General features: G+C 40.9%; 1 protein-coding gene across 2 annotated transcripts in view; it reads left to right on the plus strand.

Moving 5' to 3' along the window:
- Window positions 1–2,459: 2,459 nt before the first annotated feature.
- fbln1 (fibulin 1) overlaps window positions 2,460–18,291 on the plus strand; it is a 29,020-nt gene continuing 13,188 nt past the window's right edge. Inside the window, exons 1-15 of one of the 2 annotated variants that reach the window (XM_034218789.1) lie at window positions 2,460–2,514; window positions 5,762–5,870; window positions 8,213–8,342; window positions 9,952–10,111; window positions 10,608–10,670; window positions 10,775–10,861; window positions 10,967–11,104; window positions 11,201–11,338; window positions 11,952–12,095; window positions 12,196–12,321; window positions 12,454–12,579; window positions 13,121–13,240; window positions 13,423–13,554; window positions 13,658–13,781; window positions 14,655–16,032. In XM_034218789.1, coding sequence (XP_034074680.1) covers window positions 2,460–2,514; window positions 5,762–5,870; window positions 8,213–8,342; window positions 9,952–10,111; window positions 10,608–10,670; window positions 10,775–10,861; window positions 10,967–11,104; window positions 11,201–11,338; window positions 11,952–12,095; window positions 12,196–12,321; window positions 12,454–12,579; window positions 13,121–13,240; window positions 13,423–13,554; window positions 13,658–13,781; window positions 14,655–15,036 — 2,034 coding nt within the window. In that variant the 3' untranslated portion in view covers window positions 15,037–16,032. Of the gene's footprint in view, window positions 2,515–5,761; window positions 5,871–8,212; window positions 8,343–9,951; window positions 10,112–10,607; window positions 10,671–10,774; window positions 10,862–10,966; window positions 11,105–11,200; window positions 11,339–11,951; window positions 12,096–12,195; window positions 12,322–12,453; window positions 12,580–13,120; window positions 13,241–13,422; window positions 13,555–13,657; window positions 13,782–14,654; window positions 16,033–18,291 lie in introns of those variants that run through there. The other variant, XM_034218788.1, reaches the window with a different exon arrangement.

Consider the following 18,291-nt stretch of genomic DNA (forward strand, 5'->3'; position numbering starts at 1 on the left):
AGGAGTGCCTTGTGATGTAACTGTTACATCATAGAGAAGAGGAAGGGGGGGTGCCACATCCGTTACTGATAAATGTCCAGAGGAGTGGTATCTGTGCTGCTATAGCAAACGTCTACCTTTAACATAGGGCACAGTTCTAGGACCATGCACGTGTTTGTGCATCTTTTACTTACAATACTTGACATGACTTTCTCCGGTTTGATTTGTGAACAGTGTTTTCCTACACATCCAAACACTGTTTTTATATCGTCCTGCTAAGTGTTTAACATAAACATGCAAAAAACTGCTACTCCAATCCATGACACACCATGTCTGCTGTTGTTTTTCAGGAGTAAATCACATACTGTGGCATTATAAGTGTGGATATATATATAAAAACTATGGTTTTTACTTTACAATGTAAGTGTAAAGTAAAAGACAGACGGATTACTCCCTCAAGTTCTGGACAAGCTCACTTCCACCCAACAGTGCGATTTATTTCAAGTGGATTTTATTGGGAACAAATAATCCTGGATATCAATAATTACAAAGACAGCGATATCTTCCAAATAAGAAAGAAAAATAACATGATATTTAAACTTAAATCATTCAGATTAGAATGTTTTGAGCAGAGATTGAGACTCAATTTACTTTGACACAGTGCAGTTACCCTTTTATAAGTGCCATATACTTGTGGCCTTTCCTGTATGCCTGGTATCAAGTCTTGGGTGATGTTTCTAGACTGGCTAGACTGGTGGTGGAGACATGTGGCTCTGATTAGAAGATCATTTAACCTCTCGCTGTCACCATGCCCAGAATCAGTAGACTGATTGAATTTGCAGAGGGCTTTAGTTGGTACAAAATGTTTATAATGCAGTCTAGCAATTATTTCTCCGCTCCTTGCCAAATCCTGTAGACTTGTGTGTGTTAGTGTGCAGGCAAGTGTGGCTTCCTTTCACAGTTCATGATCACATTGGCTGACGGTTTGCCCACATTGTGTGGAACTGATACAAAAGCTTCAATTCATTAACTTTAAGGAAAATGCCTCATTTTGTTTGGTATGGCTGTGAACTTCGGTGAAGAGAAAATAGGATCAGCTTGGACGAGAGACCTTTAATACCTCTGTGCAGAATGCAGATACATCATCAATAAGTATTTAAATATAATGGAGTATGAAACAGCACAAAGCCAGTTTGATTGATCATCCTCTTTAAGGTGTAGTGAGCTGAAAATGTAGAAGTGAATAAATAGATATGTGCAGACAGAGGCAGTGACAATCTATTATTTCTTTATTCCCCCTATTTCCTCTTACTAAGATATCCAAAAAGGTTTCAAGGCTTGCAGTCTGGACATAGCCACAAGAGATTTTTTTAAATAACTCGAAACCGGCTCCAGATGTTGAGTAATCAGCACAATCATTAGTCACAGACAGAAAAAGTCTACTTTGCCATTGATGGGAAGACAATTTCCATGTGTGCATGCATACCTTACAACACAGTAGCCTGAAGTCACTTGCAATTCCTCCTGAAGGCAATAAACGATATTTCAGCCCATCTCCCTTGGTAGTATTTCAGGTCTTCTACTTTCCAACACACATAAATGTGTCAATCATATACAACATTTTTAGAAGGATAGGCTTTTTGTGCAAACATTCCTGTCCGAATCTAGTAATAACTTACAGTATAAATTAACTTCTAAGTGTTAAAACCTATGTGTAAGTAAAATATATATTGGAAAAAATATTTGTAATGTAGTTTATTGTAAATGTAAGGGAAGGAAGAGGATTAGGGCCACGTGAGAAGAAAAACAATTCTGGATACAAAAAATAAGAATTCTGAGGAAGAAAAACAATCAGGTATTTGTCTGAAAATGTTCAGATTTTTTTGTTAAAGTCAAGATTCTGATTTCTTTCTTACGGAAGAGGATTATGGCCACACAAAAATATCTATTTTTATATATATTTGTTTTTTTTGGAGAAAAAAGTCAGAATTCTGACTTTTTAGTCAGAATTCAAATTGTCTTTATTCTCAGAACAAACAAAAAAAAAACTTTTTATTTTCACATCCCGAACATATCTTTTTCACGGGGCCCTAATCCTCTTCCGTACATTCTGACTTTAATCTCAGAAAAAAAAGCTTTGGTCAGTTCTTCTTAAATAAATGTGTACACATGTGGCCCTTACCCTCTTCAGTAAATGAGATCACGGTTTCTCACAAAATCTCACAGAAGATTTAGAAATAGAAATAACAAATATGTCTGTCTGTGGCCCCAGCCCGCCCCTCACGGTGTCATAATTGGACGCTCGCTCGTGCACTCACGCTGTAACTGCGACTCTCTCAGCTCCATCACATCCACTTCTGTCCACTCCTGCGGAGTCCCTCTTCCTCTTTTTGAAGGAGCGCTACTGTTTTTGCACATCCTTCACAATAACCAGCCTTTCGGAGTTCTTTTTACCCTCGAGTCAAATCTCCTTTCATTCAATGGGTCCGCGTGTCGTTCTGCTGTGCTCTCTGTTTGGAGTTCTTCTTGGCCAAGGTAAGTTATTGTATGACTCTGCTAAGACCCTTTCTAAGTGTACATAACACAAACCGTGCCAAAGAACGGTGTGAGTATCATATGCTGGTGTGGGTGGGTTTTATATTGCAAGATACGTTTTCACATGCATGTGTGGTAGTAGTGAGATCCGGGGAGGTGATGAATTTGCCACAGGACTAGTCAGGGCATGTGATGAAAGCACAGTCCACAAAGCTGGGTGCTTCAAAGTGTGGCACTTCTCCTATTGTATTAAATATCCCATTATGCCATATATAACATTTAACCACTCATACTTCGATAAGATATTTTCTGTTTCCATTGTTTTGCATGCCAACTTAAAATCTAGGTAGTGATATTAGTAGCTATAAACCCCTTGCAGAACACTCCATTGTGTAAGGAACATTTCAGAGGCTATATTTACCTTTACCTTAAACATTTGGAATACCTATGTTGCAAATGTATTATCTTTTCAATTTACACACGGCATCTATTGCACGTCTGTCCGTCCTGGGAGAGGGATCCCTCCTCTGTTGCTCTCCCTGAGGTTTCTCCCATGTTCCCTTTAAACTGTGGGTTTTCTTCGGAAGTTTTTCCTTGTACGATGTGAGGGTCTAAGGACAGAGGGTGTCGTATTGTCATACTGATATTTTTGTACAAATTGTGAAGTCCACTGAGACAAATGTAACATTTGTGATATTGGGCTATATAAATAAACATTGATTGATTGATTGATTGATTATTACGTGAAAATACAATATAAAGTAAACTGTGCCATTATCATTTGTTTTTCATTTTGTTTATAGCCTGGAATGAAAGTGATTAAAGATGATGTCACAACACAAGGAGTGTTAAAATGATATTTTTTAACTGAAGTTATTAGTTACCCTGCCCTTGTTTCTGTATTTCTTCCCTGGAAGTCAAAGGCCAGGTGCCTTGGTATGCTGTGATGGTGTCAGAGCGACCCAGTGCCTCTCCGGGACAGGGTGGTCTGGACACAGCAGGGTGATTTATACAGATCCTAATGCTCATGGTTGCCTGGTCACACATGGGGCAACTTTCACAGTCAGCAGGGCCACTTTTCCCCAAGATGCCGTCTCAGAAGGGGGTCGTTTCACGGTCAGTTTGGAGTCAAATTCAGTCAAGCTTGGTAGGTAGAAACAAATCAGCTTCGTAAGTGTGTTTATATCAATACGATTGGAAGAAAGCTCTAAAATAAAAGCCTGTAGTGCAGCCTGTAAAGGAAATGCACCCTTCTGTTTTGATGTCTAGCTAAGGCCCTCCACTCTGGCTGGGCGGAGCTTCACCAGTTGATCATTAAGCCTTGTTTACATGAGGCGTCTAGACACAGGCAAGCCATGTGCTGCTCTGCCAAGTCAGAGTGGCCCTCACAACCAGCACCGCCATCCAAGATGGAAATCAGCCCTCTGCAGACAGACAATGCATCACAGAGACAGAGCACAGGGGCAGACTGCATCTCGGCCTCTTTTGATAAAACAGACACTTCTGGTCTTTCAATTTAGGTTTGCAAGATCAGCAGAACGTGGTTGCGTTGGAATGACTCCCTGATGCCTTGTGGTTTAGAGTTAGTTATCAGCAGAGTGCTACTGTGGCGAGGACCCTCTAGTACAGAGCAGTGTGACCAATGGAAATATATTCTTTAACACCTTTAAACTGTATTAGGCATCAATGGCACTAAAAATCCATATTATCCTATAACTAAATGTGTTGCTTTAGTCCTAGTGCAACATCCTGGTGTTCCTCTGCAAGCAGATTGAGGTTTCTAACATACAGACACAGAGAGAGTGAATGTGCGATGGCCCACTTGGTAAACTGATGTGAAAAACTTTTAAAATGCCATCTCATTTCATCCAGCTGCTGCAAGGTTTATTGGCTACAGGATTCTGGGATATGCCAGAAGTCAGTAGTGAGTCAGCTAATGTGGCAGTCTAGTAATAAATCCTCTGTCCAAATTCACTCCTTTCTGCCAGCTTAATCATCCTTTTTGTAGTGGCAGTGGTCACAATGGTTATAAAGCTGTGCTTTGTATTCCTGTAGCTTGCAATTGGGAAGTGACTTAATTTCTTCAGAAAATAACCCATATGTTGATTTAAAAAAATAAACCCTAGTCATTGTTGTGTCTTGCCCCTACTTAGTTCTGGGCTGAAGCCTGCCAGCTATTCTGAGAAATTGAGTTTGATTGCAATGCTTACATTGTGTTGTTACAAACATGATCAATGCTGTTTGTGATGATTATTCCTGTTTGTGCTTCGTCTTTGATTTACTGGTTATAATCAAATTCCTCCTGCCCCTCTGGGAGAAGGCATATCCATAAAACCGAGAACTGCTATTCCAGACACTTGTCCTCCTCCTCCTAACGTAATTTAACTTATTATCTGAAGTTGTTGACTCTTGCCAGACTGCTCACGGCAGACGCTGTGCCTCACACAGATGGATTTGTTCAGTGCATTTCACAATCACTATTTCCCAAAATGCAGGGCATTGTGTCTCTAACCAGCAACACCTCATATGCTATTACAATGGGTCGATTACATTTATTTCATGGTGAGTTTGTTTTCTTTTTTCCAATCTCCTAGGACTTTATATCAATTTTGCACACTTATCCTGGTTTGAGCCGAAGGCAAACAAAAGTAAAAGGAGCCGATCAGCCATAACTATTTCACGTTTGGCAGATCATACAAACCACAGGCGAATGAATGTGATTGGGACGGCTGGTTGTTTACAGAGTCGAGGCATTCCACGCTCTTTAATACACATGAATAAACAGCCAGATAACCACAGAATTGGTGTTGCTCCAGTAAAAAAAAAAAAAGCCTCTCTTGTGTCTGCAACAACAACAAGGTTTTGAATTGAATTGAACTCACCGTGAAGGACAGTGGCAATATCTGTTTTTATTATGGTTACATTTCAAAATCCATATATTCCTTAAGTCTTAAAACAAGAATCCATAATGTCATTAACCAATGCTTTGACTGTTTTATTTGTTATACTTTGTTTTGTCATGAACAAAACTAGTCTATAGGTGAGGGTTCAACACCATGTGAGTATGCCTAGACTGATTTGATAATAGCAGAGGCAGCAGTGTGCCATATAGTGATTATGTTGGTGGGGGTCCCCTCAATGCGGTAAACATATACAAATGTCCCCGTCAGAGTGCATAGTGAACGGGAAGTGCACAAATCTCCTACCTGTGTTCATACACCTTTTGTTGTTTTTTCAATGTTTGTAGGAATAGAGCAGATGTCCATAGAGGGCTGCTGTAAAGATGGCCAGAGCCGGGGCAACAATAACGAAGATTGTGCGGCCCTCCCTCTGATCTCCGAGTTCACCACATGCAGGTGAGCAGGAGCGATCCGCCACTTTGCTCTCACTGACCGCAAATCTATACACCATACGGTTTATAGAGCGCTCAGGAGACCAGTCTGGGGCTTATTCAGATTTACAAGTCATTAAATGCAGCGCCATTTGTCACAATCTTACATTTTCTATCAGCACCACAGAAGCTTATGCAGTATTGGCCCCGAGGGATCTGGCCCGTACCATAAATGGGATGTCTGAAGGCCTTTAATATGAGATTGCTTTATTACCGTCCTTACTCCTGTAAATCTCCAAGCACATTATTCACTTCACGTGAGAGCAGGAAACAGTAATAGTGATGGGATAATAACAGGCCTGCTGGTAACCCTAGAGGGTGTGCTGCCACAGGTTCAGGGACCATAAGCCGGGGAGATCTGCCGCTGTGAACACTGATGGCAAACACATTTACCGTAGCCACCCCAAGTGATCCCAAATTAGTCTAAATTATAGTGTGTGAGGGAAAGAGAGGAAAGGGCAGAGGTTTGTGGGGGTGCGGGGTGGAAAAGGGGTGAGGGGGGGTCAGTAGAGGGGCTGTTTCAATACCCAGGAAATACCTTAGAGGTGAAACGCAGCATGGAGTGAGGATGGAGCGAGGCAATAACAGGAAATCTGAACGATTACTTCAGACACCACAGGAAAAAAAAAAATGATGGAAGAGAAAAGAAAAACAAGAGCACCAATGTGTCCTTAAAAGGTTCGTGCGCCTTGATGTGAATTTGAGATCAGTAGTAGTTTATTTGGAAAAAATATTTCTGGTAAGAGTAGATAAAGAGGCTATTCGGAAACGAGAGTGGAGCAGTGAGTCATTTTTTTCTTTTTGTGTTGTATCATCGCAGTGAGACAGATTTCCAGACAGAGTATTAACTGATCCGAAAGCACTTGCTGACAATACAATGAAATCTGATCAAACTGACACGTACATTATATTTTGATAATAGTGGTCTCGTGTGAGCAGCTGTGCTTAATCCAGATATTGCTTTTGACGCAGGTATCATAGTCATACAGTGTTTTATTAAAGCCCTGCAGAGATATGAACTTTACGATCATCATAAGCACCGAGATCAGATTTGAGATCAGGTTGGATGTCCAGGAGGAGTTGCAGTAACAACGTGTTTCTCAATAACGGTTCTGCCCTGGTGATGTCATTTACCAAAAGCAAACTGTATCTACTGGCAACTGTTAGTCAACGTTTCTCACAGGACACATCATGCTTATCCAAAGGGAGTGGTTTGTTTTTATGATATTATAATAAGATCAATTCCTCTAAAAGCTACAATCCGTAGGGACATGTGGAGGTGGCCACTATCTTGGGACTGAAATGTTGATTTTAACTGAGAGTGCTGCTCATAACAGTTTAGAGTACAATGACGTCAGTAGTGGACTAGAAAAGTGCTCAAAGAGTAAAGATCCCTGCCAAGTGTGTCTCCTGCTCCTTTTCCAAACAAAGAAAAGTTGAATCTCATTAAATGGTCCCTTATGGCTCTCTTACAGTCAAGATGGCAACAAAGATAAACAACATTTTGATGTATAGGCTATTTATCTTGTATCGTGTCTAACTTGGAATATAAATGATCGAGTATAGAATGAATCTGCAGATAATTTAGTTTAGTTTATTTATTTATAGTGTCGTGGACAGTCCCCATCGATGAACTGTCACAAAAACAGTAAATGGTGCAGCTTTAGCCGACATGGCTAATTTCCAGCTGTTGTCCCGGGCCAGATGGTAATAGACACCCTTAAAATTACAATATATCAACAGCATTAGTTATAAGAAAATAATCAGACCAAACCTTTTGATGGATTTCAGATAAACAACAAATGTGGATTGCAACACACTAGGTATAGTCTAGATATTTTAGCCTACAGTAGGAAGATGCTTCGTGCTAAAGAAGCAGTTGTTTACGTACGTTACGATCCTTAACGGCTTGTTAAAAGAAGTGAATAGTGACGGTATAAAACAGTCAAATAAATAGTGAATCCCCACAATCACGAGAGGTCAGCATGCACACAGTCCTGCATTTCCATCAAAGCAAATCAAGATGATAGATTCAGTTTCATGCCAGATTAACTGTGGATAGATACAAGACCCACTGCAAGATCCCCTAACAGACGTATGCATTGCGGAAGACACTAAGACGCCTAATGCTAATCCATAGCGTTCTTACTGAACCCATTTATTCACACATTTTCAACTCTGAGATCCCCATCAGGCTTGCCTCAGGCTGATTTTAATGGGATACACTTTAAGGCAGAGTTGTTTTTCACCAAGGACTTACAGAGCTGGAAATAAATGCACCATCTGTGTTTTTTCTCTTGCTGACAGGATAGTGCAGGAGCAGTGCTGTGTGACAGTGCTTGAAGATAACATGTGCACCACTGGTATCAACATGGCGAAAGACCAAGGAGCCTGTGACTCTTTGTTCACCAACACCTGCGAGAAAAAGACCATAAAGGTGTGTTTGTACCTGTACACATACATACAGTACGTTTATGTTTGTTTACATTTGCCTTACAAGCTAAACATATTTGAAATAGATCACAATCTCCCTCTCCTCAATCACTGTCCTGTATATTACTCTGCCAGGCAGCCAGTTTGGATGCAAATGATTGATGAGATTGATCATTTGTGTGTGTGTTTTTGTATGGTGTGTGCACACTGTGAGCAGGATGAGGCATGTCACTCCACGAAGGAATGGAGTTTGTTGCTGTCAGATAGATTAAACATTTGACTAGAATCTCCGTCGGGCTCGCGTCCAAGCACTTTCCACATTTATATGTTATTCCCCTCATTGTGGCCCGATATTTCCACAACAGACTGCACATCATCACATCATTGAGATAAATGCTTGGCAGAATAGGAGGGGAAGCAAGTTGGTGCACTTTCTTAATATGATGAGATAATTGTCAGAAGCCAGCTTGTCTTTACTTGATCGAATTTGAAGTGCAGGTTGGAGTTTATACTTGAATGTAAGGGGAAACTTTGATGTGTACAGTGTTACAAATGTATTGAACATGTACAAACTATATACATAAAAAAAAAACATTTACAAACGTAACTTGACAGGGATTAACTCTAATAAATTACAGGTCGTATCCATAAACTAGTGGCGGTGCCAGAGATTTTCTTTTGGGGGTGCTGTGGGGTAGCTTGACGTTTCATAGAGGGTGCTCAAACATTTAGGGTTTCCCATTAATGTACCGGGTGCTACAGTGGAATACGCACCAAAATGCAACACAAACATGCCCATCCCTCACACTGCACTTTCATTCCCTCCCTGGCTGACATTACCAGGCTGCCAAAAAGATTGATTGAGCATGCTTCAGCCAGAGGGGATGATGTCATCTCATGTCTGTCTGTCTGTCTGTCTGTCTGTCTGTCTGTCTGTCTGTCTGTCTGTCTGTCTGTCTGTCTGTCTGGTCTGTCTGTCTGTCTGTCTGTCTGTCTGTCTGTCTGTCTGTCTGTCTGTCTGTCTGTCTGTCTGTCTGTCTGTCTGTCTGTCTGTCTGTCTGTCTGTCTGTCTGTCTGTCTCTCTGTCTTCCTCCTATTTTTGTCCGTCTAAAAACCTGTTTCATGTAACTCCAGTATTTTACCAACCAACATCATCCCACAATCTCCTTTTTCTTTCCCTTCAGTTTCTCTTCCCTGATAGTACAGATGGCATAATGTTTTTCCTCTCCTTTCGTTGTAAAAAGTCCTATTATGTTAACCCTAGTTATATTTTATAGTTTTGCATCGACTCAGTTGTCTTGTGTCTTATCTGTCAGAGATAAACCATTATTTATTTTATTTTATTTGTATTATCATACATTTGACCTCCTTGTGTCTATTAACCTGATACAATGTTATATATTTTGCTTTATGTAGCCTTCCTTTAAAAGTTCTTAACAAATAATCTGAGGGGAATTTCTTGTTGTTTGTTTTTAACTTGTTTGATGTGTCATTTTGTAAAGCACTTTGAGCTGCATGAGTTGTATGAAAAGTGCTATATAAATAAAGCTTTATTATTATTATTATTACTATTATAAATGGTTTTTTATTGTATTCCACTCTGTGTCCTGTAGATGTGCTGCGACTGTTGTCTCCTGGGGAAGACGACCCTGAAGAAGGGCCTACCCTGTGACCACACCCTGTCGGTGGGCTACCAGTGTGGCTTGGTGTCCCGAGCATGCTGTGTACACGGAGCCGCAGATAACCAGACCACACCTACACAAAAAACGGAATGTTAGTGAAATAAAATGAGTAGAACTACAGTAGGCAACATTTAAAAATGTAAACAAGTTTCTTTAACCAAAGCAGGCAATTTTCATCATGGTCGAACACATAAAATATCTGGAAATATTGGAGAAGGAGCATAAGAATGAGCTCACACTGCCCCCTGCTGGATGTATGTGGACATTGCTTTTAAGGCAGTTGAAAGTGTATTGCTCATGGGCAATCCAGCAAAAACACATTGTACTTTTTTCTCCAAGATTATATTTGGAACAATTTGTGGCTTTTATTGTTGTGTGGAATTGTAATATGAATACCTTTTTGCTTTGGACTTAAGGGTAGCTACACAAGACATTGAAGCTGCCACCCCTTTTTCTCTTTTTTCAAAAATGTCGTAGACTTAACAATTATTCAGTTGCAGCCCTAAACAAAGCATTATGTGAGAATGTCTTAGGGCTGCTTCTTATGATAGATGGATATATAATCATGTTTTTTTTCTCTCATGCAGTACCTAACAAGGATGAAACCCATGAAAATGGAGATAATTCAGTATTAAGTGATCAGTGCGAGGGTATGTTATATTATGGCAATAAACAAGCTTCCCTACACATTCCTGATTTTTAATCTAAAGAAATGCATCGCTCAATTATGAACGTGTTTGTTTTACATTTTTAGGGAAATGTGCTCATTCCTGTGTTGGCAATCACACTTGTACCTGCTTTAAAGGATACAAACTCAAACCAGATGGAAAGAGCTGTGAGGGTGAGGTCTTCAACTGAGAAACATATCAATTATTTTGACAACAATAAGAGCACAAAATAGTTGGGAGGATCAACACAATAAGAGAACCTCTGTTGTCAAACACAGATATCAATGAGTGTTTGCTGGGAGCCAGCAACTGTCGGGGGGGTGAGCGCTGTATCAACACTGAGGGCTCTTTCCGTTGCCAGAGAGAGGTCAGCTGTGGGACTGGCTATGAACTCACTGACAACAACAATTGCAAAGGTCAGTCAAACTGTGCTGTTTGCCTCCGTTACTAACTTACTGTGTATCTTAGCAGGTATTATCAGTGTGTTCAATAGCACTTTTCCCTTTTTTCAGATATAGATGAGTGTGAGACTGGCATCCATAACTGTGGCCCAGAGTTTGAGTGCCAAAACACCCAGGGGTCATTTCGTTGTTCCCCTAAGGTCAAGTGTGGTGGCGGCTTTATCCAAGATGCCCTCGGCACCTGCATCGGTAAGCACCATGAGACATTTGTGAAAAAATCCTGCTCCTTTCCCTCGCCAAAAGTGCTTCTAATGGCATTTTCAAAGATTCCACCATGCTCAAACGAAAACAACCATAAGAATCGAGGAGTTAGTCGAGTTCAACCACTGCTAGTGAACTCCCATCAAATTGAAAAACTGTGCAACCTTTATCATTTATGATTCGGTTAATGCATTGACAAAAATGTTTTAAGAAACCTATTAGTGATAGACACTCTGCTATAGACTCCTGGGTTCTGATTGGTTGTTTTTCCTTTGCCACAGGAATCTTGCATATCTGTTGCATGCATGACTGTCAGGAAATAGTGACATTTCAGCAAATATGCCAACAATTTTATGAATGAACAGTAGACAATCTATGAAAGACAGAGTGCAGATGGACCAGTAAATACGGCTGGTTGACTGAGAGGGTAACTGCAGGGCAAGAGGGAGAAGGTTCATATCTATTGAAATGCAGAGTTAGAAGGATAGGTAAACAAAAGGAAGGTGAATTCATGTTTAGGATCTGGCTGAATTTGTGTCTCCATGACTTCCTGGTCTTTGTCTAGAACCAGCAACAATGTCATCTGTTTCTGTGTTTTCAGATATAAATGAATGTGTCAGTCAGACAGGCCCATGCCACCACGGGCAGATCTGTATCAACACAGTTGGCTCCTACATCTGCCAGAGGAACTCCGTTAATTGCGGTCGAGGGTACCACCTCAATGAGGAGGGCAACCGCTGTGTTGGTAAGGCGGAAAAACTCACCATTCCTACATAACAAAGTATTTTCTAACTACCTGAGAAGCATTCAATGGTTTTCTTTCTTGTTTGCGTCCCTCACTGCAGATATTGATGAGTGTAAGGACCCTGATAAGGTCTGTACAGGTCACGGGTGTGTCAACCTGATAGGCTCCTACCGCTGTGAGTGTGTGGCTGGCTACATCTTCAACAGCATCAGTCGGATTTGTGAGGGTAAGCAGCGGGTCGACTATGTTTGGTGTTCTTACACAAATATAACAGTGTCCAATGAATAAATAAACATGCATACTGTACGGTTAATGGTCAAGATGTGTCGTGAACTTCTTACTGTGGACTGTGTTTTAGATATTAATGAATGCAGACACTACCCTGGCCGCCTGTGTGCTCATAAGTGTGAGAACGCTCTGGGTTCCTACAAGTGTAGCTGCACCACCGGCTTCAAGCTTTCTGTTGATGGCAGGAATTGTGATGGTAAGAAATAAAGAATTTATAATTACAACTTGTTATGCAATACACAGTATGTTTCTTGTACTAGAACAACATAAACCCCTAATCAGCTCCTAGTTGGAAGACCTTTTGTCTTTGATTAGAGTTGTTTTGGTTTAATTGGTTAATTGATAACATTCAAATATATCTTTTTAAAAACAACTGATCAGAGACAGGACTGTAAAGCCATATTCACATGGGCCTAATATTCCCTGGAGACCTCTACTGTAGTCATTTGTCATAAAACAGCAACATCACTGCCTAGTACTCTGTGATGTATTTATAAATCACATGAGCCCCTATTGTAATTGGGTTTAAGATATAATCCAGATTCACAAGAACATTTACCGAAATTGAGAAATAGAGTATATTCAGTGTATGAAATCAACAAGACACCATTGTACTTTGTCAGACCAGAAAACTGTGCAAGCAAATGTTGATGTGGGACATATTGAAAGGAGGTTTACTAATTTTTAAACCAGTAAGATAGAGTTAAAAATGGTCTGTGATAATTTCTTCTCTATAGATTTGAATGAGTGCGACAGCAACCCGTGCAGTCAAGAGTGCGCCAACGTGTACGGCTCCTACCAGTGTTACTGTCGCCGTGGCTACCAGCTCAGTGACATAGACGGCCTGACTTGTGAAGGTAAAGTGTTTTAACAGCTACTTACATGTAGAGGAATACTGGAATATTAAAAAATAATTGTGTTAGCACTATAGCAAACTGCATTATATATTAAACAGATTAATTACAAGCAGTTCAAATTTGTATTTCTTAGATTTCCATTTTGGTTTGACTTGTTTTATCTGTCTCTGTTGCATATTTAGATATAGATGAGTGTGCACTGCCTACTGGAGGTCACATTTGCTCCTATCGCTGTCACAACACCCCTGGCAGCTTCCACTGTTCCTGTCCTGTCCAAGGCTACACCTTATCACCCAATGGGCGCAGCTGCCAGGGTAAGCTATTCTTCAAATGAAGGCATATGTACATTTTAACACAAGTTATCTTTGTGAATGTATTGAAATCACATTTTTCTACCATTGTCTCTTTCGCTCCCAGATGTTGATGAATGTGTAACAGGAACACACACATGCCTGGTGGATCAGAGCTGCTTTAATGTACAGGGAGAATTCAAATGTCTTTCCTTTGTCTGTCCGTCCAACTACCGACGCGTGGGAGAGACGTGAGTTTTCTAGATTTTGTGCACATTTTTATGAACATGACACAATACTACTTTAAATGTTCTCATGCCAATGTGATTGGACTCCTTTGTATAATGTAATATAGTGACATCACTATGTTACACCCGTGCTTCTATTGACTAGCACTCCAACACACAGTACGTGATAGGCTAAGGGGCGGGACAGCTCTAAACGGTTGACCAATCACAACAGAGCCGGCCGGCTAACCAATCAGAGCAGACTGGGCTCTGGTTTCAGACAGAGGGTGAAATGAGGTGCTGCAGCACAGGCAGTATGAGAAAAATAAAGACCTTTTTGAACATTACATAATGTAAACATGTGACAGTAGAGGCACAAAATATCATTATGAAACCTAAAATGAGCATATCGACAGAAAAACTCACACACATCCACAGAGCAAGGCCCATGTTCCTCAAAGCCATATCAGATACGTCACCCTACTGAAAGATCAGAGTGCAACAGTAAACCATGTCAGGCCTTTTCAAACCGACCCCCATTCATGTCATTCAAGGCTGTGCATGTACAGTATGCTCAATGCTGGAATGACTTTGGAAAAGATCCGGCATGTTCTGTTGTTTCAGAATGATGAAATGCATATGGATATTTTTACATTGGCTTGATTACAGTAGAGGCTGTGTATGACCTATGCAGGCACCAGTGATAGGACTTCTTGCATGATCCCACCATGACTGGCCTGTGAAGTGTTTTGCTGCAGAGACTGTTGTTCCTTCCACTGCATGCCATGCACGGGCAAATTAAATTTACACCTGGTCTCTCTCTCTCTCTCCTTCTCTCTGTGCCTGTTTTGTTCTGTCTTGTCCTGCCCTGCCCCCCCACCCTTTCTCTATTTGCAGTCGATGTGAACGCTTGCTTTGCAATGAGTCTGACGAGTGCCTGACCATGCCCCTGAGAATAACCCACTACTACCTCACCTTCCCCACCAATATCCCCGTCTTCACCAACATCTTCCGCATGGGCCCCTCCCAAACCGTGGCTGGCGATGACATCCAGATTGTTATCACCGCTGGCAACGAGGGCGGGTTCTTCAAGACAGAGCAAGTGCCCAGCGGTGGCGTGATGTCGGTGGCAAAGCTCATCAACAAGCAGCAGGACTTCGATCTGTCTCTGGAGCTGAGGCTGCGTCGCTACGGCACGCTCAGCACATACATGGCTAAAGTGCAGGTGTTTGTTACCCAGGAGGAGCCCAGAGTACCTTACAATCTCCTACTAGAATAAACACAACCAATATGAAAGGTTACACAAGTTACTAAACTCTTTAAAAGGATGTGTCATCTTCAATGCAACGTCTTGTGGAGAAAACAGGACTTTTTAACACAGAAGGTATGTGAGATGAGCATACAGTATTTTTCATAGCAAAGCAAGGTTTTGCAATGTCGACTATCCGGGCAATTATAAATTGATAACTCCAAATGATTGATCATTATCGGTCCAGTATGCATGTTTATAACTAAAGATTATCAATGTTTCTTTCATTCGTTGATTTGTGCCACTAGTTTAGGTCTGCCTAAAACTGTATTGGCCTATGGGTTCATGGCCTCGACGCCAAAATGAGCTGTGGGCACCTAATGTTTGCTGTATCCCTTAAGTGTCTATTCAATTTCCGTTTTTCCATCAAATATATGCAAATATTTCCAATGTGGACTGACACTTAAAAAAACAGGGAAACAATAAGCCTCGATCTGACACTCAGAAAGAAAGTGAGTTTGAGTTTCCTAAAATGTCAAACTATTCCTTTCTACACATTAGCAACACACTTACAGTGGGAAATGATCCAGCCTTGTCTATTTCCTTTTCTATTTTGTAAAAAAATACCCCAAATATGTTTGTCACTAAGCTCATGTTAAAGATGACACATCATTTTTTTAAAGAGTGAATTTGACATAACAATACAACAAACTAAATCAGAAAACATAAGCACATGTTTTAGTACTGTAGCATTTCTCATAATCAACTTTTTAACACTAGAATAAGAATCTTTATTGAGCAGTATGAATAAGGTCCAGTTGAATGTATCTTCTTGGAGGTAAGGCGCTGTGCTAGCCGCTAGGTGGCGTTCTAGGTCAGGGTAAATCATAAAATGGTAACGACCCATGTCTGCCTACTACTGAGTGTAATTTGATGATGGTTGCATGATAAAGTCTGACGTTTTGCAGCATTTTATGGTTTATGTGTTGGATGAACAGTTTTCTATTAAAATTGAAATAGAAATAACACATGTTCAAGTAAAATCCAGTTCTTGATGATGGTGCATTGTGGGGTTTAATCAAGGCCAAATCACAGATGGAGGCATGAAGACTTCAACACATAGTTTCATATTGCTATTATCCAACAGCCTCAGTGAAGAGGAAATCCATTAATACATGTAGGCTACTGCACATCTCTAGAAATGCATATGAGTTAAAGTTACCCGGCTACAAGCATCTATACACTATATAGAATTGTATTACACACTAAAATTGGAAAAATCATATATAAATGTATTATTAATAGTATTAAAACATATGTATGTCTTCCGATGATTTGAACGTTTTTCTGCAATCTGTCATTTTTGTAAACTAAGAAACCTACCAGGCCAGTAATTTAAATCAACCATGAAACACAAACAAGTCACATTTCCCATCTATAAGTCAAACCATTCAGTTATATATAGTTTATGGTCATTTATGTTAAATTGCACTATTTATTAAGTCTATAAAGTAATCCCCCACCTCCAAATTCCGGTCAGAAATCAGCCAGTTTTTGTATTCATTATTACTCCTGCTCCCGAAACATCAGTTACCTTTCACCGCAAATACGTCTTTCTTTGGCAGTTATTTCCATACACATCTCTTTAGCTCCCATTACATTTTAGGCTTAATGTGAAATGCACAGATTTCCACTCCATACTGCGGCCATAAACCCCAAAGCAGACAGATAATCCAAATGAAGGCTGAGTAAGTGACACACGATGGGATGCAGTGGCAAAGAGAAGGAAATGTGCACCAGCAGGGGAGAGTATAAATAGTTTGACATGCTGTGAGGCTGCAGCCCGAGGACTGTGGCTTATAATAACTGTAAATTCAGATGTCCTAGGTTCCTGCTGTCCTGAGCTGTCAGGACGGTAAGGATGCACTCGGTCCCTATTGGGGATATCCTTAAAATAAGAACATAGTGGTGCACATAAGGCTTTTTCCTCCCCTTTGACATTGAGTTATGGGCCTCTGGGCTCTGGCCGGTGGTCTGAACAATTTGTGGTACAGCAACATCACCGCGCTCAGAATGAATGATGCCCTGCAGTGTTTGTGTTGGGGCGTTATCAATGTGCTGACTATAAATAATAATTACCAAAAAAATAAAAAGCCCTGTGCTTGACCAGAGGACTTTCATCCAAAAAGTCTGTTTTTCTTTCTGGTCTGCAAGTATTGGGGTTTTTCTCTTGGGCTGGGCCACGTGAGTCATTGGGGAGATGAAGAAGACGTTCATACGCACGCACGCACACACACACACACACACACACACACACACACACACACACACACACACACACACACACACACACACACACACACACACACACACACACACACACACACACACACACACACACACACACACACACACACACACAACCATGTTTGCATGTGCGAAGACACAATTGCAGAAATACACATAAAAACGCACGGTATTTTTGCTACAAATAGGCTATACATGTATTGTCCTGTATTTAGCTCTACTTGCTTCCCCTGCTTTGAGGTGTTCATCCATGTGTAAGGGGCCAGTTAAGTTTGGATCATTATTTTCTCGTAAATGTACTCTATACCCAGACAGATCTTTCACCTTGTCCTCCAGAGCCCCGCTCGGGTCTTTCTGCAGCTCAGGCCGTGGTATTATAAACTAAGAGACCATTTTGTGGGTTTGGCAAGGGCCAAAGCAAAACTTGGACGCACCCGGTAATTGCTAATTACAAGCCCCTACCCAGTGGTGGCTTGACTTTTTGTCAGGGGCTTCTCTCCTCTCTCCCCATGGAAGAAGCCCTGCAACCCAAGCTGTGCCTGGGTTTTGAGCTGCAGCCTATAGGTCCCCTGAGGAGAGCCAGTGATCCACGGCCCATGACTCACAATGTGGCTATATGGCTGCCATGCACATTAACTGGTCTTATACATGGCAACTTGGCTGTTTTCATGACCCAATATAACCGTGTACTGACTTGTCTCCTTTGTGAAAACCAAGCTTACATTTAACATCTTGGATGTTGAAGTCAAGGCTTTTATTTAGTTTCAATAGCTCTCTCGTGATCGCGTCTCCCATCGTTTCAAAGACAAACCCTTGATTTATGGGGTTGTTAGTGACTTAGAAACCTCTCTCAAAGTCTTATGTAGCAGACAGGTAGTGAATAGTTATACTTCAGGTGGCGTTAGCCTTAGGAGCCAGCCGAGGCCCTCCATTCCCGTCGACCTGTCACTGATTAGTCTGTGGAATAAACAAAGCTCT

This window comes from Gymnodraco acuticeps, unplaced genomic scaffold, assembly GCF_902827175.1.
Source record: "Gymnodraco acuticeps unplaced genomic scaffold, fGymAcu1.1, whole genome shotgun sequence".
NCBI lineage: Eukaryota > Metazoa > Chordata > Actinopteri > Perciformes > Bathydraconidae > Gymnodraco > Gymnodraco acuticeps.